At 42.1% G+C, this 20,735-nt stretch overlaps 1 protein-coding gene across 2 annotated transcripts in view; it reads right to left on the reverse strand.

Annotated features, from left to right (window-relative positions):
• The window catches only part of PREX2 (phosphatidylinositol-3,4,5-trisphosphate dependent Rac exchange factor 2), a 278,656-nt gene extending 258,827 nt beyond the window's left edge, over positions 1 to 19,829 (reverse strand). The window contains exon 1 of one of the 2 annotated variants that reach the window (XM_081501827.1): positions 19,350 to 19,829. In XM_081501827.1, the coding sequence (XP_081357953.1) occupies positions 19,350 to 19,490 (141 nt within the window). In that variant the 5' untranslated portion in view covers positions 19,491 to 19,829. The remainder of the gene's footprint in view (positions 1 to 19,349) is intronic. The other variant, XM_081501826.1, reaches the window with a different exon arrangement.
• Between the last annotated feature and the right edge of the window lie 906 nt (positions 19,830 to 20,735).

Raw genomic sequence — 20,735 nt, forward strand, 5'->3', positions numbered from 1 at the left:
TAAGCTATGGTTTTGTACGACTGTAAGAGTTGGACCATAAAGAAGGCTGAGCACCAAAGAATTGATGCTTTCGAACTGTAGACTCTCAAGAGTCCCTTGGGACACAAGGAGAGCAAACCAGTCAATCCTAAAGGAAATCAACCCTGAATATTCATTGGAAGAACTGATGCTGAAGCTCCAATACTTTGGACACCTGATGCGGAGAGCCAACTCATTGGAAAAGACCCTGGTGCTAGGAAAGACTGAGGGCAGGGGGAGAAGGGGCCACCAGAGGATGAGATGGTTGGATGGCATCACTGACTCAATGGATGTGAGTCTGAGCAAACTCCGGGATACAGTGAAGGATGGGAAAGCCTGGGGTGCTACGGTCCATGGGGTCACAAAGAGTCTGATACAACTTAGTGACTGAACAACAACAAGATGGAGTCAGGCTTAGATGAGGGGTAAAAGATTCTCTAACCCTATTCTTTTTATCTGAAGTGACCCATTCTACTTGTGTCCACCTGGGACCATAAGTGAACTTTTAAGAGAAGAACCTTCTAATGTTTACACAGTGGCAGCAAAGTGAACCTGTTGACCAAAATAAAGAGTGACCTTCAAATAAGTGGTCAGGAAAGTTTTCCAGTTTTTCCTAATGGCAGAGTCTCTAGATTAGACTTGATTTATTAAGAAAGAGTTTGGTGGCTGGTAAGTACTCTTCTAAATTACACAATAATCATAAAACACTAATAAAACCTCCTAGGTGGAAAATGGACCAAGGAAGTAACTAACCAATCAGCTCAATTTTTCTAATCATCTAAGGAAGGGCTTCCCTGATAGCTCAGTAGAAAACAATCTGCCTGACATTGCAGGAGACACAGGTTCAATCCCTGGGTGGGGAAGATCCCCTGCAAAAGGAAATGGCAACCCACTCCTGTATTCTTGCCTAGACAATCCCATGGGCAGAGGAGCCTATCAGACTATGATCCACGGGGGTCGCAAAAGAGTCAGACACAACTTACTGACTAAACAACAAGGAAATAAGTTCAATAAAACCAGTTACAATCTACTTCTCCTCGGGTTACAAAAAGTGAAAGTCGCTCAGTCTTGTCCAACTCTGCAACCCCATGGACTATATAGTTCCTGGATTTCTCCAGGCCAGAATACTGGAGTGTGTAGCCTTTCTCTTCTCCAGAGGATCTTCCCAACCCAGGGATCGAACCCAGGTCTCCCACATTGCAGGTGGATTCTTTACCAGCTGAGCCACAAGGGAAGCCCAAGAGTACTGGAGTGGGTAGCCTATGTCTTCTCCAGCAGATCTTCCCAACCCAGGAATTGAACAGGGGCAAATATTGGTCCTACTCTTTATTATTATAGGGTAATACACTCCTCAGATGTCTTCGTAAACCTAAAGTCCATACTGGAATCTACCCTGCAAATCAGTCTGTTTGTGCCAGAGGATCCTGAAAAGGCAAAGGGCAGGCAATGACCAGACAGTGTAGGAAGGAGCCAAGCAGCAGGAACTACACATTTTAAGCATTAGAGGCAGCTGAGATCCCCGCCTCCCTGAGGCTTCTTCCTTGGCTCTGTGTCACAGACTCCAGAGATCTCAGCTGTGTTAACCCTTGACCCCAGTTCCTTTCATGACCCTCTGGCTTGTCCAGATGTTATCTCAGATCTTATTCTAAATCCAGCCTCACTTCCCAGTGATCACCACACAGCATTCACTGTGCTCTTGATGAATGAGCACCATCAGAGCTCAATGCCTCCTCCTGGGACTCTGGGACTCCTGGCCTGGACCAGGGCTGAGGAACTGAGTAGAAGGGCAGAAAATCTCAAAGCTCCCCCATCAGAGCTACTGAATATTTTGTTACAGAGCTAAGGGGATGTGATGTTCCTTCTAGGCACTGTATCTTGCATCATTATATCATTAGACAAATTGGCTGCTTTAAAGCCCACTGCATATACTCCATACTCGTTGGAAAAGACTCTGATGCTGGGAAAGATTGAAGGCAGAAGAAGAGGGCAACAGAGGATGAGACAGCTGGATGGCATCACTGATTCACTGGACATGAACTTGGGCAAATTCCGGGAGATGGTGAGGGACACAGACGCCTGGCATGTTGTAGTCCATGGGGTCACGAAGAGTAGGACATGACTTGGCAACTGAACAACAACAAAAATACACTCTGTACTCATTCTTGTGGTTACTTTGCCTCAATATCTGTTACCGTTAAGGCTAGCCGAGTCCCAGTTCTGTCCGCACCACACCACACTCTTCAAACCAGTGCCACTGATAAAGGAGAGATAAGAACTCCAGGTTTCTCCTCACTTTAAAACAAGCAGGCAGACAAGTCACAAATAGCACAAAGAAGTGAATGGAAAAGGCTTCAACTTTCAGTGGTCATTGTGTTTGCACTTCCTTTTCAACTTTTATGATGTATTAGCCATAGAATGGGCTCCAAAGAGAAACGGAAGAGGCAAGCACACAACCTTATCAAGAAAACCCAGCCAGCTCAATCCCTTCCCTTCACTTATACTGCTTTAGACTCCAGTATAATTATCCACAAATTTCTATTCTTAAGTTGGTAATGACGATAGTGATAAATCTATTTCCCTTCCTTCAAGCTACGAAATTCAGTGAGCTGAAGAATGAAGGCGGCTTCAAAAATATCATTTCTAGAAAGAACGCAGAAGAAAACTTCAGGGCCAGACTCTGAGCTCCGGTCTCTCTTGACAACAAGACAAAAAAACGAGGCTCCAGGACACTGAGGAGAAAGGGAATAATTTCCACAGTCCTGAAGTGACCTTCCCCTCCCCCAGCCTCTGGCAGTGGCTCCCAATGACACTTCACGGGCCGGTACAAGGCTGCATCCAGCTGTCCACACTCCTCCAGGGAGCAACTTCTTAAAGCCATCAGGGAGACGTCGCCATGGGAACAAGAAGGGGCGGGAAGACGATGCCATGGGAACAAGGAGGGGCGGGACTTGTAAGGTGCACTCCTTCCCTTCCTCTTCCCTCATAGGAAAAGACCGACCTTAAATCTGTAAAATGTATAGAAAGGATCTGCGACCTTCGCTTGTAACTCAAGTGAGGTTATCAACGGTAAAGGGTTAGAAAACTGACTTTAGATCCTGCTGTAGGTTCAAGATCTCCAGCCTCCAACCCCTTGCCCATGACTCAGTCCACTCAGGGCTAAACGACACTTCCCTTTCCGGCAAAAGCTTCTCGGCCAGTGGAGCCCTGCACACAGCACTGGGTTTCCACTGACGCTGAATTCTAACCTTGGCTACCTATGCGCAGTCACTCAGTCATGTCTGACCCTTTGCAACTCATGGACTGTAACCCACCAGGCTCCTCAGTCCATGGAATTTTCCAGGCAAGAATATTGGAGTGGGCCGCCATTTCCTTCTCCAGGGCATCTTCTGGATCCAGGGGTGGAACGCGAGTCTCCTGCATTGGCAGGTGGGTTGTTTACCACTGAACCACCTGAGAAGCCCAGCATTGGCTGAAGTTCTCACCAGATGCCAAGCTGCCAGGACCTGAAACCCTACTGGCAAATACTCTATAAAACCAGCTCCTCGGTGGTATGGAGGAAGCAGATTTTGGGTTTGCAACTCCAAAAAACAAATGCTTATTAAAGTTAGATTACTGAACAGTGACAGCTAAGGAATTGACCAGATAAAGCCTTATGTCTTTGAGTCACCACTCTTTCACTAATCTGTTAACTTTATTAGCCATGTATCAGTTCAGCTCAGTTCAGTTGCTCAGTCGTGTCCGACTCTTTGCATCCCCATGGACTGCAGCACGCCAGGCCTCCCTGTCCATCACCAACTCCCAGAGTTTACTCAAACTCATGTCCATTGAGTCCATGATGCCATTCAACCATCTCATCCTCTGTCGTCCCCTTCTCCTCCCACCTTTAATCATTCCCAGCATCAGAGTCTTTTCAAATGAGTCAGCTTTTCGCATCAGGTGGCCAAAGTATTGGAGTTTCAGCTTCAGCATCAGTCCTTCCAAGGAACATTCAGGACTGATTTCCTTTAGGATGGACTGGTTGGATCTCCTTGCTGTCCAAGGGACTTTCAAGAGTCTTCTCCAACACCACAGTTCAAAAGCATCAATTCTTTGGCGCTCGGCTTTCTTTATAGTCCAACTCTCACATCCATACGTGACCACTGGAAAAACCATAGCCTTGACTAGACGGACCTTTGTTGGCAAATGTATAACTGGGTTTAATTTTACCACTAAATTATAACTATACTGAGGAGTTAAACTAGCGATCTGATTAACACTCTGCTCTTGGATATTGCCTATCAGGGTTAACAGTAAAAAAATAAAAGTTATTTTGAAATATTTTTAGGGAATTACAGAAAGAAACAGGACAGAAAGGAGTGGATTCCTGCATTTTCATCTTATATAAAATATCAAAACACACACAGATTTTGATTCCCCATCTGCTTCATTCACTCTCCTTGCCATTTGGAGCAGCTAATATACATGTTACTTATTTTCTCTTGTAGCTCCTGGGTAGAGTGTTCCATGAAACCAGGAATTTTTTGTTCTTGTCAGTGACATATCCCCTGAGCCCAGAACAGTGACTGGCCCACAGTAGTGTGCAATAAACAGGCCCTAGAATATCTGGAGTATAATTGCTTTACAATGTTGTATTAGTTTCTTCTGTAAAGTGAATTAGCTATCTGTATACATATATCCCTCTTTCTCATATTACAATTATTGGAGAGGATAAATCGTAAGACTTATCATATTAGTCTTAGTATTAGTATACCAAATAATATGAGTATACTAAATAATATTAGTATTATTTAAATTGGCCTGACATATAACTATACTACACTGAAAATAAGGATATTCACAAATTAAACAAGTTGGTTTTAGAAACGAATAAAAAATCACTGATCCCATTCTCTCTCTTTTAGAACATTCTGAATGTCATTATTTTTACTGAAGTATGATGCTATATAACATTATGTAAGTCACAGGTGTACAATACAGTGATTCACAATTTTTAAAGGTTATATTTCATATTATAAAATATTGGCTATGTTCTCCTATGTTATACAATATATCCTTGTAACTTATATTTTACCAAATAGTTGGTACCTCTTAATCCCCTATCCCTTTACTGCCCCTCCTTCCTTCCCTCTCCCCACTGGTAACCAAAAATTTGTTCTATCTGTGAGTCTGCTTCTTTTTTGTTATTTTCACTAGTTTGTGGTATTTTTAGATTCCACATATAAGTGATATCATACAGTCTTTCTCTAATTTATTTCATTTGGCATAACACCCTCCAAGTCCATCCATGTTGCTGCAAACAGCAAAATTTAATTACTTTTTATGACTGAGTAACAGTCCATTGTGTGTGTGTATGTGTCTTGGCAATTATAAGTAACGCTGCTATGAACATTGGGGTGTATGTATTTTTTCAAATTAGTGTTTTGTTTTGTTTTTCAGATATATACCAAGAGTGGAATTTCTGGATCATGTAGTAGTTCCATTTTCAGCTTTTTGAGAAACTTTCATACAGTTTTTGTGTCATTTTTAAATAGATCCTTTTAGTTCTGCCTTTATCTAAAAATTACTGTGAATTTCACTTAACAGATATAAAATAGTAAAGAAAAAAATCCATAATGTCACTGAGTTGGAACTTTGAATTCTGGCAGGCTAGAAAATAATTTTTAGAGAGGATATATAATACAGTAATAGTAAAGCTATATTTTTTCTTTAAATCTAGTTAGCAGACTTTTCCTTTTCAAAAATTTAGTCAGATTTTCTGGCTGACTATCTAGATCTCTTATAACATTTGCTTATATTTTCCTAATGCCATGAAAGTTGAATCTGACCTAAATCCTCAACTATAAAAATGTGTATGTTTAAAATTAACAATTCATTCAAGTATCAACTAAACTCTCAAATTTCTAACAGTCCAACTGATCATATTCCTTGTAACTAGGTCAACATTAAGTAAAACTGAAAAAAAAAGAAATCTCAGAAAACATTTGCTATTCTCAAAAAATTTCACCATACAGAGAAGGCACAATTTATATATATGGATTATTATCTCACTGAAAAATATACAGGAGAAATGTCAACTTCTCATACCTCAACTGAAAACTATACTCATTCATCCATAGCATGATTCCCTTTTGGCCTCGAAGATTATTCAATTATATGACTGTACTAACTGTCCTTGGTAGAATATGCCCATAACTAAATAATTTCATTTATCAAACTTCATCCTTTGACTACCTGAAGGCCAGTTACCCTCCTCATCTGAAGTAGACTTGGCAAATAAAACAATCCAGGAATGATGATAATTTTAATTATGGATTCACTTCATTTGTATTTAAATGACAATAATGTGTTCTACCAATGTGACCTGTACAATATCCATTGAATGCAAAGCAGTATACATACAATTTAGAGGCTAAAAGGGGTGTGTGTAAAATTAACACTTGCCTCAAACATTTCATGATTTAATCATATATAGAATAAACATGAGCTATACATAACATTATACTTAACAGCTTTAAATCTGCTATGAAGTGCTAAGAAAACAAGCACAAAGAGATCCAAACTGACCCCAAAGGAATTAAGTTAACCTGAAACTAGTCTTAGTGATGATAAACATCACCAATGGGAGAACTAGAGTTGTCTGTTTTTTAAAGGTTCACTTGCATTTCCTCATTTCTGTGAGGGAAACTCCTAACTTCTGGATAATCTCTGGCTCCTGAGTGCTTGCCTGGCTCTGACCCATCCTGGATTGACTGGGAGCTTCTGTTGCTGGCCTGCTCTTGAAGGTTTGCCTGAAATGAAGTACTATTCCTTCCTCTCTTTTAGCCTCTGTGTACTTCCGGAGTCAACAAGTTGTCTGTCCAGCTCCCAGCATCTGCCTTGGTTTTCCCAGCCCTGATTAATCACACTGTTCCCACCATCTAGAAATCCCCAGGCCAGAGAATCGCCAACACAATGGGTCAGATCTACTCAGAATCCCTACTCATCAGGGTGTCCTCAGGCGTGAGTTACCAGGTGCCATGTGTTCAGCTGTGTCCAACTCTTTATAACCCCATGGACCGTGGACTGCCGGGATCCTCTGTCCATGGAATTTCTCAGGCAAGAATAATGGAGTGGGTTGCCATGGCCTCCTCCAGGGGATCTTCCTGAATCAGGGATCGACCCCTTGTCTCTTGTGTCTCTTGCATTGGTAGGCAGATTCTTTACCACCGTAAGGATACAATCCTTGAAAGGAGCTGTGAGTTGCAAGTTATACAGGAATATACAGTGCCTGACACAAAACAAACACATAATATATGATGATTTCCAGAGTACCCTGGGACTTATTTTGGGAGGAAGGGGAACCAGAAAAAATTTTCACTTACACAAAATATCCAAATCTCCCAACTCTTCCTGCAGTCAGAGCCAACTGCAGGGGGGTTGGGGCGAGGACCTTAGCGGAACACTTACAAACATTTGTGAAGGGATAGATAAATAAAACATGAAATGGACTTCTATGTGGACAAGAATATATCATTTTAGGGAAATGATCCAAGTGGTATTTTAGTACAATAAGTTCTTACAGTAAAGGAATCCAAGAATTAATATAAATGATTTTCTGAGGAACAAGCCTAAATTATTAATATCACTGGGTCCCAAAAGGTGTCAGAGATTACTCTGCCTCTCAATATTAATTCTCTACCTCTTAATTTTAGTACAGTAATTCCCCTACATAGGAACCAGTTTCGTTCCGAGAATGTGTTTGTTAAGTCCTATTTGTTGGTTAGTCCAACAAAGTTAGTCTAGGGACCCAACCAACACTCTCAGCTATATAGTACTGTAGTGTAATAGGTTTACAATACTTTTTCACACAAATAATATGTACATAAAAAACAAACACAAAAAATAAAATATTTTTAATCTGACAATTCAGTACCTTGAAAAGCACAGCAGTACAGTACCACAGTTGGCATAGACAGGCTGGCAAACACGTTCACACCTTTGAAAGTTCATAACTTTTCAAGTTTCATATGTAGAGGACTTACTGTATAAAACTCCCCACATCTCATCAGTATGCATGGCTGCCCAACTAGATACATTTCCCAGTCTCCCTTGCAGCTGATTCAACCTTGTCATGAAGTTCTAGCCAAGGGGATGGGAGTGAAAGTGAGGCGTGGAACTTGTCGCCCACTCTCAGTCCCTCTGAGGCTAGAACTTGCAAGGGATCCTAGTAGGCCAACTTCAACCATATGGACAAAAACAAAACCCTAGTGTGTTGGTTCTCCAACATCCTCTGCACACTGGAACCACCGGAGAAACTATATTAAATACTGGTTCTCCGTCCTACAGACTGATGTAGATGGTCCTAGGAGATGCTGGAGCAGTAAGACAGGACATGAGGTCTCTTAATGACCTGATGACGCTGCTCATGCCCCGGGACACTGTTAGGCAATAGTACTGAAAAATTAAGTAACCACAGCGGCAAGAGAGGATGCAAAAAAGGCATGTTGATTACATACCACTTTCATAGTCACAAACAATCCTTCTGTGTGTTTAAACTACTGTTGTTTGGCCTCAGAGAAAGCAGCTGAACAAATATCCTTGTAAATATACATAATAAACACAAAAATTCTGGTCTTCTGGAAAAAGAATTATAAGTACAGGTTTAAAAAAAAAGGACCGTTCTTTTCTAAAAAAAAAAAATATAAAAGTGTGGTTTTAGCATAATCTAGGGAAATCATTGGTGAGCTAAAGAAAAGTCATTAAAGAAAAACTAAAAATGAATTTTAAACATTAAGATTACTCCACTTGACAAGACAAAGGCAAAAAAAAATAGATTAAAATTTGCCAATTTGTTAATTATTTGCATAAATTAATATGAATTTGGAAGCAAAATATGAAATTTCAAAAAAAAATGACTTTAGGACAGAGTTAAATACTAATTTATCTAACAGGCCCATTTTTGATAGGCTACAGGTTAGACTTCTTTAATAAAGAAATGGACTCATCTTTATTTGTTTCTCTGTCATCCTCAACGTATGACTTCTATTTCATGGTCCAAAATGGCTGCCCCATCATCTACTATCACAACCTCATACCAGCCAGGGAGAAGGGGAAGTCTCTGACAGGGATCTCATTATTAAGAGGGACAAGAAAAATTGAGAAAAAGGTATATCTAGAATATTCCAGAAAATGTGGAGAATGTAAAATCTATAAATAAAATATATTTCTATATATTAAAATTATATAAAGTCAAACATGACATGGATATACACTGTAAAAAATGGAAGTTCCCTTTACTCTCCTAATTTCACCTCTGGGAAAATAATGAGTTATAAAATAATCTTTGAATGTGTGGTATGGGACTAACATTTAGGTGAAATAATGTCTTTTCATAGCTCTTCCCCTAATACTACTAACAGAAATAAAACTTTGGAACAGGAGATGTCATTTTTGAAATCCTATGTTTCTTTCTTTGGGGCAATAGTCTCAAATAAGAAAAAACTAGAATCCAAGGGAGCAAGAAACCAAGGCCAAGTTGAGACATTACAAGGCATCAAAGGAAAACAGTGTTTCTTGCACAACCGCTGAAAATGTGTCACCGTCTATAAAGCTTCTCCTCCTGGCAAGAAGACAACTTAAATAGATAATTAAAATCACAAAAGTGGCAAAGCAAAGTCAAACAGAGATATCAACCCTTATTTGACTTTCTCAGAGAAATGAAGCTTTAAAGTGAATTAAAATGCTTACCCATTCATATTCTACATTGCTAGATTTTTGCTATAAACCCAGAAAATAGTTTCACATCAGTATTCTAAATTTAACCAGCTGGGGTCATTTCTTAATTATTATACCATTTAGCCTTTTCAAATGAAGGGCCTGTCTTTTCATGGAAAATATGTATTTAGAACATAATGTCCTTGGCTTAGATATTCTCCAACGAAATAGGTCTTTTTTTGTACACTATACTTAGCTATATGGCAAAGCTAGAATTAAAAAAAAAATTATTCAAGGATTCAAAGTCTGAAACCCTCCACAGTAACTAAAAGTGTTTAAGTATCAGAACCTCAATTTAAGGTATTAATTGTCTTAAATATTGCAATCAATGAACTCATGGATCAAACGCAATAGTTCATGAGAATGGGGACAAATTAGAAAACACAGTTTTTATTAGATGTGTCAAGATTTGAATGATTATACTCAAAACCACTGGTAAAGTGACTCAACCACACTTTCAAGAAAAGAAACATTTACTAAGTTGAGAATAATAAAAATGCATCTATTATGAAAAATAAATATTATAAATAAGATTTTAAATACTTAATAAAAACAAAAACAATTATTTTAGGTCAAATCAATTATACCTAAAACTCAAGCATAACAATTTAATTTGATATTAAATTATATATTAAAATATAATGCCAGGTATAGAGTAAAAAGGGCTTCCCAGGTGGCACTAGTGGTAAAGAATCCACCTACCAATGCAGGAGACTTAAGAGACTTCGGTTCAATCCCTGAGTCGAGAAGATCCCCTGGAGTAGGAAATGGCAACCCACTCCAGTATTCTTGCCTGGAGCATCCCAGGGACAGAGGAGCCTGGCAGGCTACAGTCCATGGGGTCGCAAAGAGTTGGACGTGACTGAAGAGACCTAGCACGCACTCACGCAGAGTGAAAAAAAACACTCAAAAGACAAGTACTGGGGAAAAAATGTAATCTGTCAAAAATGTTGTCAGGTAAATCTGTGTTTCTTTTTTAAAAGTGTGGGCAATGATTGCAATGTGCATTAAATGTAATGCGTAAATTGTACATAATTTATATCATGATTTTTAAAAATGATTATGTCATTATTTTCAAGATTTGAACCTAATTGTAACAGATATAATAATAAATTAAGGCAAGCTGCTTCCCTCTTCTGACTTCTAAATTTGTATGTTGCATTTTAAAAAGTCACACTTCACCTACAGAAGTTGATTTAAATTTTAGGCCAGCCCTGTGAGGCAATATCAACTATGTTTTCCAGATATGCAAGGAGGCATAAAGAGTCTATGTAAGTTGCCAACATTACACTGTTTGTACATTTCTGTACCAAGACTTTAACCAAGGTTATTGGGCCTCTAAACCCATGGTCTGTACCATGCACTTCACCCCACTGTCCCCATGTGGGAGGCAGAGCTGCTGGCGAGTGGTCACAGAGAGATGCAAAGGGTGTGTCCCAGCAGTTCCGGAATTTTAAAACATGCAAGAGTTTTAAAAAAGTTTAGACTCTGTCATGACGTTTTGCTGTAGGTATGTTCCATGGCAAGATGGCTTGGAAAATTTTGCCAAGTGCCTTCCTTGCCTCCCAGTTCCATGGTGGCTCTTGATTTACCAAGTGATGCATTTGACTTCCGTGATGCTCTGCTGAAGCTGCTTTAGTTCCCTTTTTTATCTATCATCTCCATCTCCTCAGCTATACTCATCTCCCTCAAACATCCCTGCTGCTGCTGCTGCTAAGTCGCTTCAGTCATGCCCGACTCTGTGCGACCCCACAGACGGCAGCCCACCAGGCTCTGCCGTCCTTGGGACTCTCCAGGCAAGAACACTGGAGTGGGTTGCCACTTCCCTCTCCAGTGCATGAAAGGGAAAAGTGAAAGCGAAGTCGCTCAGTCGTGTCCGACTCTCAGCGACCCCATGGACTGTAGCCTACCAGGCTCCTCCGTCCATGGGACTTTACAGGCAAGAGTACTGGAGTGGAGTGCCATTGCCTACTCCCAAACATCCCTAGACATCCCTTAATGTTTATAACCTGTTTCTCTTCTTGCATTTACTACCAGCCTCCTTAAACAGCTTTTCCATCCATCTTCATCTCCTCGGCTTCCACTCAGATCACGTCTTCCAGCTCCTTCTGAGGCTTCTGCTCATGCATGTTCCTGAAGCCAAAACTTCAGTGATGTTATAATTGCCAGATCCAGTTGTCTCTTCAGTCTTCACACGACCTACTTCTGTAAAGCTCTAAGAGTTTAAACGAACCTTTCTTCTGGGAACTAGATCTTTCCTTGGCTTTCAAGAGATCACTTGACCCCAGTTCTTTGTTTCAACCCTTGACAACTCAGTCCAAGTCACCAGTGCACTCTACATCCTATTACATCCTACATCCTATTCTTGGTTAGGATGTTTTCTTCCTTGAATTGCTTCCCCTTTGTCATCTCATCTACCTGATGGCTTCAACATATATGATTAGTTACTTTCTCCATCTCTGATCTCCACGTTCTAATCTTCAAAAATCATAGCAGACTTTGAACTCAGCAAGTTGAAAACCAAATTCACTTTTCTCCTCCTCCTCACACTGTTCTGCCCTTTGTACTTCATTTCGAGTTAATGACCATCCCCATCCTGTCTTCAAAACACTCTAATAGTCTCCATTCTACTTAAGCTTCCACTTCTGAGTGAACATAAATGTTAATGGTTCTACCCAAGAAATGTCTCATGGTTGTTGGGTGTTTTGATGTTCTGTGGTTTGATGTTTTTTTTTTTTAGAGTTTTGTTTGGGTTTAGTTTTTTATCTTCATCATTGTTTCTACCTTAGATCAGACATTCCACAGTTCTTACCTGGGCCAGTGAAATGTTTGAAACTCCTAACAGGTACTCAGACTTCAATCTTCGTTCTTCAACTCTGTTGATAGAATTCTCTTGCTAAGAAACAAAACTAATCTCAATAAAGCCTACTCATATCAACGTTAGCAAATTATAATACAGCATAATCATGCAGATGAAGCCTTAAGACTAAAGACACACCCCTCTCCACATCCCCCTAGACAGCAAGTCAGTTCTGGTCACATGATTAACACTCCAAATATCAGAACTATGCAAGAGCCCCATTTGATTCATGGTATGTTTCCTACTGTAATTACCGTAAATAGTCAAGACAGCTTAAGAGCTACTTCCTGATGCCATCCTCGAAAATATACCTTCGGGCTAACGACTGGAAAAAAAGAACCCCGTCAAGCCAGCCCAGGAGTAGGGTCCAGTCAAGAGGATCCACAGGAGCTGTCTTAAGGTTTAGGATGAAAATAGGGCAGGGTCTACAGACCTGGAGATCAAGATCACTTTGGTAGGAGCAGAAATCTGTGTTACACAAGCTAGACTATGTTTATGTTTTGTGTCATTTCTGGGATTACTGGTCTGTGCACTCCTCAGTAAACAGTAACAACTTTTGGAAGTTTATAAACTGTCCCAGATTAAGAGGAGCAAGAAAACACCTTCTCTGCATTCTTGTGTGAACGGCCAAAGAAGCAGTGTAGGCTGAAGGCCAGTGTGTTAGTCGCTCAGTCATGTCCGACTCTTTACGACGCCCCTGTCAGGCTCCTCTGTCCATGAGATTCTCCAGGCAAGAATACTGGAGTGGGTTGCCATTTCCTTCTCTGGGAGATCCTCCCTACCCAGGGGTCAACCCCAGGTCTCCTGGATTGCAGGCAGATTCTTTACCATCCAAGCCACCAGGGGAGCCAGAGGGCCAGGGAGGTGGCAGAAATAAAGAACAAGAGGAAGGAGTCCCAAGGCCAAATTCAAAGACATAGATTCAGGGAATCTTGGCCTGGCAACTTCTTCCCACAAGTGACCCCCTCCAAGTGCCAACCTTGGAGGCCCTAGACTTGTTATTAATAAGGGAGCAAGCCCCACACAACTGACTTCTCACTGTCTTTAACTGAAGTCATAATTCTTAAGAATGGAACCCTTCTCAAACTGGTCTGAACATACCTCATCTCTTCCCAATACTCAAAAAGCATACAGGACTGTTTATCCCCATTCATTAAGAATCTTTCAGCACTGGAGCATGCTAAGCCATGCCAGCACCATCCGCTGCCTGCCATACCACGGTCACCCTCAATGTGTTTTACTATTTCAGGATGGATAAATTTCCTCCAAATCTGGCACGTTCCTCCTCATCCTTCAGGAGCCAGCTCTATTATCACCTCTTACCCACCACTTCCCCTGACCCCAGGCTGAAGGAGTCCCTTGTGCCTACCTGCCACTTGGCTTATTACTCTATCACTTCAGCTCCCAGATGGCACTGTGATTATTTGAATACTGAGGGTTCAGCCTGCAATGTATAATGCTGAGGGGCACAGAGGTCCACGCAAAACATAAGCCTATGCATTATGTATTGAATCAATTTATCTTTACCTCAAAATGCTGCATCATGACTGAAACCCATTCAAACCATTTTGTTTGCTTTTGCTTCATCTATTTGTTTTCTTGAGTACCTGCTGTTTACAAAATACCATGATGAGCTCAAGTAAAGCATACAGAGGAAGTAAAGGTGCCATCTCTACTCTCTCAGAGTCTACCACCCAGATGAGGGGTTTTTCTAACTGCTTTAGCAAAAACACAAATCAGAGGACAGTGGGGCTACATGAGGAGGTACCAGGGTGGAGAGCCCGAAGACACACAATTCAACTTCCTGGATCCTCTTCAAGGGCTCCTGAAGCCAAACCCCAGAAGCCTGGAGCTCTCAGGAGCACCATGTGAAAGAGCTAAGGGCTTTCCAGGTGGTGCAGTGGTAAAGAATCCGCTTGCCAATGCAGGAGGTGTAAGAGATGCAGGTTCGATCCTGGTTTGGAAAGATCCCCTGGAGTAGGAAATGGCAACCCACTCCTATATTCTTGCCTGGAAAATTCCATGGACAGAGGAGCCTGGCAGGCTACAGTCTGTGGGGTTGCAAAGAATAGGACACAACTGAGCACAAGAGATTCAGATAAGAAATACACAGTTGCTCAGTATAAACTGTAAAGCCCATACTAACTCTGACTGTTGTTACACAGACTGCTACCTGTCACTGTCTTAAAGTCAAGATTACCATGGGAAGGACCAAACTGACCAAAGGGAAACATAGAGAAAGAGGAAGCAGTGACTCAGAGACACAGGAAAGGGCAGAAGAGAATATAACAGACACACAAATCAGACACTCACCTTGACCAAAATCTGTGGCTCTGTATAGCAATGAGAGACAGGACTCAGATTCTGGGGTATCTGAGGGCAAAGCCTGGACAGGTAACAAATTTCAGAATCTTTTGTTTATGAAAAGATATACAGCTGAACTCAAAGTCTGTGTCTTAATGTTCCAACAATGGGGAATAACTGTGCTTTCTGAGTAGCCAGGTACAATCCCAGTGTACATCTGTTTCCCTGTGTAATTATTAATAGCAGGCCCCTGCATCCTCAGAAGTGTTCCAGTTTAAACGAAAATTATATGATCACCCTGCCTCAACGCCACCTGCTACAGTGAAATGTGTTGACACAATTTTCCAGGCCCAGTGCAAAATTCAAACGTGAGGCCTTTTATTCAAAAGGAAAGAAAAAAACGTGCTATTAAAGATACTGAAGGGCTTCCCTGGTGGCTCAGTGGTAAAGAATCCACCTGCTAATGAAGGAGACTGGGGTTCATCCCTGGCCCTGCAAGATCCCACATGCCGTGCAGCAACTAAGCCCCTGGGCCACAACTATTGAGCCTATGCTCAAGAGCCCAGAAGTCGCAACTACTGAAGCCTCCGTGCCCTAGAGCCCATGCTCTGCAACAAGAGAAGCCACTGCAGTGAGAAGCCCTCACACCACAACTAGAGAGTAGCCTCCACTCTCTGAAACTACAGAAAAGCCCAAGCAGCAATGAACACCCATAAATAAATAAATAAAACTTTTTTAAAAAAGTTTTATTGAAGTCTGAAGCTGTATTTTTTCTTTTGTGTATCTGTTCTGCTCACATCCCATCGTCCCACTGGACTTCACGTGCAAAGCACAACTTCCAAGATAAAATTAGTAAGAATTTCAAGACATTGATGGCACAGCATCAAACTAAGCTTGAGGTCCTTCAGACTTGGCAGCCATGTGGGACCGTATAAGACACACCCTTGAAATCAACCCTGGTCTGTCCTTTCTCCAGGAAACCAGTTACAACCTACCATTGTCCAGACTCTGGACATCAAACACTGGATATTAGGTCTATAAAAGCATTTTATTTTAGAAAAGAAATGTCTTAGAGTATTCCTAATGAAGCCTAGAATTTCACTTCCCAAGCAAAACAAGAACAGAAGTTCAAACAAATTGCCACTCTCTACCATTGTACCTAAGACCTCAAAATAATCAATTCCAATAATAGAATCTATCCAAGGACCCAAATGAAAATTTAGACTACAATGGATTTAAATAACAGTGCTACAATGTCCTTAATACCTTGATACCTGATTTAAATAGTTTCACTTTTAAATGCAGACACTACATTTTTAACTTAAAGCTTCTTGTTACATAATACATATGTACCTGAGTGAAACTTAACTTCCACTATCTATACAGACCAAATGGAAAAAAAATCAGGAATTTAAGGATGGTTGAGGAACTGGCCTTAAAAATGAAGCAGGAGGTTTAGAAGATAAATTCACTAATTCATCCATTCATTCGTGCAGTAAGCATTTATTGAGTACTTACGATGTCACAAGTACTGCACAAAAGTCTAGGGAAAGAGAGGTGAGTAAAATGTGGCCCTGCCCTCAAGAAGCTTGCATTCTAGAAGAATGAGACAAAGCTAGTCAGATACCTGCCCAAGCTTGCTCTGGCTCCATGGAAGAAATGACTACAGAGAAGAGTGGGTACTGAACAGTGAGCACTCTAGCCCGGGCAAGACGGAGGGATGGAGTCATGAAAGTTTTACTGAAGGAGATGAAGAGTCTTGAAAGCCTAGTAGAAAGCCAGCAGGTTGCTAAGGGTTAGGGAAGAGCAGAAGAGGACTGAAGCAACCCATGAGAAGAGGGAGCCACTCAAATGACAGCAGCAAGCTTCAAGGTCAGAGCCTTGTTCAGTCAAGAAGTGTGTGCCTGGGTGGCTACTGGAGAGAAGGTGCATATAGATCATGCAGACTGATAAAACCAGCGGATGAAAAAGGCAATGTTCATGGACTATCTGGGGGTGGGAAGAAGTGATGGGGGGAAGGTGGGCGAGGGGGGAGGTGCTCTCTCCTTAAAAGGCCAAAGGTGGGAAATAAGAAGAGAAACCATCTTATTTAAATAAGTTTCCCTTCAGGCCATATGATCACTTAATCCAGAGAAATAACACAATTTGCTTGCTCGTTTATGGCTGTGTAAGTAAAAATATGTTCTCAGGAAAACTAAAAATACGTTTTTCATCTCTGTAACAAAGATCAGAATTACCCTCACCCATGCTGATGGGCTGAAGTATTGACAGAAATCAAAACCAATGACTAATCTAACAAATATTTAAATTTGAATTGGGAATTCATTATCAAATTTTGCAACAAATTTACAACTGCACTTATTTAATACTACAGCTATTTAAAGAAAAAAAAAAAAACTTCTTTTGTTTGTCTGTATTTCTGACCATTCCCTAAGGATGGATTCCTAGAACAGGAATTACCAGGCCAAAGGGTTTGAATATTTTTAAAGCTCTTGGTGTGTATCAGTTAGGATAAAATTAAAACTAGATTGGCTCATCAACTGAAGGTAACCACATAAAACAGATGACAATTAAATGCTGCTACAAATAATACCCCCAAAAGAAAATCTAATGATCTATTATAGGTAGATCTTAAACTTTCAATGTTTATAAAACCAAAAGGAAGTCAGAGTAAACTTCTGTTTAGGCAGACTTTCAGGCCCATTAGTGTTGGTGTGTGTGTGAACATGTACATGAAAATAGCAAATAAAGAAAAGGAAAAGTGGAAGAGCTCATAATTTATAAATGAGATAAGAAGAATGAATCACAAATTGATCTACTAACAGTAAAATGAAATCTATTTTATACCTCCCATAATTTCTTACATAACCCTACATAGAATTATATTATCATTTTAAGTAATCAGGTGTTAAGATTAGAGGAAAAACTGATATTTTAAATAAAAATCAACACATTGGTTTTCAAGGTAGGTTAGGTTAGCTATTTTTGTAAACTAGGAGTGTTTTGCTCAATACTATTCTCCTATACCTCCAGAAAGAAGTTCCTAATGCAACTTGAAAAGTTACTCAGATTCTTCGAAAGTCAAAGAACTTGTTCACCAACAAAGTTTCATGAGAGTTAAATCTGAAGCTATGAAAAATCAAATTTGCTTTAAAAACATTCTTTTTTGACACTGACACATGGAAGTGTACAACAATCCTATTTATCACCAATTACCAGTATATTTGTAAATACCCACACTTTTCCAAAGAATGTGGCCCCTGGGGGCTCAAGTATATCGATTTTAATTTGAGAAGTGAACCAGAAGCCAGTCAGAGTATCTCACACCAAGAACTGAATTTCCACTATCACGATTATCAGCAGATAGTGTACCTCTGTCAGAACACTGAGCAGGAAGTTTGGCCTTTGCAGACCAAGGGGGAGTGGAATAGAGTAGTGGAAAGAAGAGGTTAGAAGATTTGAGGGAGATTTTCGCAAAGGCTCAAGGTCCTCTGTGTCTGAATGATGCTCTCCTGCGAGTCTCGGTGGAGAGGAGACAACCCTCAAATTCTGTGTCTCTGCAGCAAGCAGCGAAAAGAAAAATATTCAGCTTCTGAGTGATGTCTAAGAAGTTTCTTTCACTGAGTTTTGCCCCTCCTGACTCGAACATGAATGAAACATTTTCAGAGCACACTTCCAATCAGTCAAGCTGAAACTCCGAAACAAAGTTCCTGCCAGTTTCAAGAAATCCAGAAGTCGCTGGATGGGAGATTTATTACACCGCTTCCCTGGGCTCAGTGCGAACAGGGGACCCAAGAGCTGAACCCACGGGGGTGGGGATTTAAACCCCGGGTTGGGGGGTGGAGGGAGGAGATAGGAGGACTAGAACGGCGGTGAGCAGTTCCTGTGGCTTTAATATCCCACAGCTGCTGGAGATCATAACCCCGCTGCTTTCTGTGCACCCCCCCGCCCCACCCCCCCACCCCACCCCCCGCCAAAGATTATTATAACTAAAGAGACTTCGCTGCCGTGTAACCTGAATAATGAATTCAAGTTCCATAAGAATCAAGGATTAAAAACAAACAAAAACTAAATGTACATGAACGTAGCAGCTAGACTTGAATCACCTAGCCAAGAGTCTTCAAACAAAATCCAAAATCTCCCCAGAGAGGAAGAGAAGAGGGAAAAAAATCACAACGCGCTCGAGCAGACCAGGGAGAGGGTGGCGGTGAGAGAGAAGAGATGAAGCAGCAGAGACTCCCCGAACAAGAACCTTCTCCCACGCGAGCTAACTTTTGGCCCTGGCGCGTCTGGAGGCATGCAGCATCCCCCCCGCCGGGGGCCCCAGCGTGGGCGCGCACACTGGGGCGCCCGCGACGCCCGGACGGGTACCCAGGTGCCCACAGACAATGCCGCCAGCGCGCGCGCAGCTCACCGACACCAGGAACTCCAGCGTGCCCACGTAGTCGCGCTCGGTCTTCTGCAGCTCGCTGAGCACGCACACGCGCAGCCGGAGCTGCTTCTCCAGGTCCCGGGCGCTCTCGGCGCGCCCGTCCCCGCGACCCTCGTCGCTCATGGTGGGCGCCCGGCCGCGCGCCCGCCGCTGCCCCGGGTCCCGCGCGCCGGCCGGGGAAAGTGGCCGCCTCCGCCGGGTCCGCTGTGGGACGGGCGACTTTACGCGCCGCGGAGAGGCTGGGGGTGCTGGGAGAAGGAGGGGGCGCCGCGGAGAGGCTGGGGGTGCTGGGAGAAGGAGGGGGCGCCGGGCGCGGAAGGCCGGGGGAGCTCAACAGAGGCCGCTCCCGGGGGGCCCGGGGACCTGCGCGCCGCGCCCCGCGCGGCTCTGGCCTCACACGGCCCGGGCTGGAGGGGAGGCGGCTCCGGCAGCCCTGGCGGTGACTTGGACATTAATCAAATGCTTTGTATCCATGTGACTCCGACCCTTTACCCTTCGCCAAATCTCAGGAAAAAGGAAGCACAACCCTGGGGAAGTGTGTTGCGTGCCAGCTAACTAAACACACACACGCGCTCACACACACACGCACACGCACAGTCAGCACTGGAGATGGAACTCATTGGAGATTCCCAAACCCAGGAGGACGGACTCCAAGACACAGCTCGAGGGTTTGCTCCCCTGACTCGCGCCTATTGTTTAGCGTTAATGTGTTTTGTACAAATCTTGAAAGCAAAGAAACAAGTCCCCACGGTTACATAACTGGATGGGAACAAATACAACCATGGTATTGACCCTCCCGTCTTTTAAAAGAAACACATTGATGGGGGTTTTATTCGGGCACAAAACAGGTTTGCTTTCAACCGCCCCGCCCCACCCCCCAACCGAGACTATTTCACCAGGCGGATACCCTCTAGCCTGCACTGGAGAAGTTAATTAGCATAATAAATGAAGACGCTATGGGAAAGTGACAGCCTGGCCCATACAATAAACTCCAGATACAATAAGTATCATCCTTGCACCGTACTGTTTCGGAGGGAGAGCTATTGCATGTCTATAACTCTTTTTCAATATGAGGAGAGAATGTAAATTCAACCAGAGGCAAGAATATTTGTGCCAGTTTTGTTTCTGAGTTGCTATGATTTATGACAGTGTCACTAATTGAAAAAACAAAGCTGTTACTGACTGCTCATCAAAAGATATACAGACATAGTTACAGATCCATAAATGTAGGTACAGATGTAGACATAGGTTCTTAGGATTTGAAAATGGACAGAACCACATAGCCTGTCCTGATTTTAATGTTTCTGTTTATTGCCTTTTCTCATTTAGAGGCAGAGCCAGGTCCTAATGAGCAATTAATTTAACAAG

Source organism: Giraffa tippelskirchi, chromosome 6, assembly GCF_054371585.1.
Source record: "Giraffa tippelskirchi isolate mGirTip1 chromosome 6, T2T-mGirTip1v1.2.pri, whole genome shotgun sequence".
Classification (NCBI taxonomy): Eukaryota; Metazoa; Chordata; class Mammalia; order Artiodactyla; family Giraffidae; genus Giraffa; species Giraffa tippelskirchi.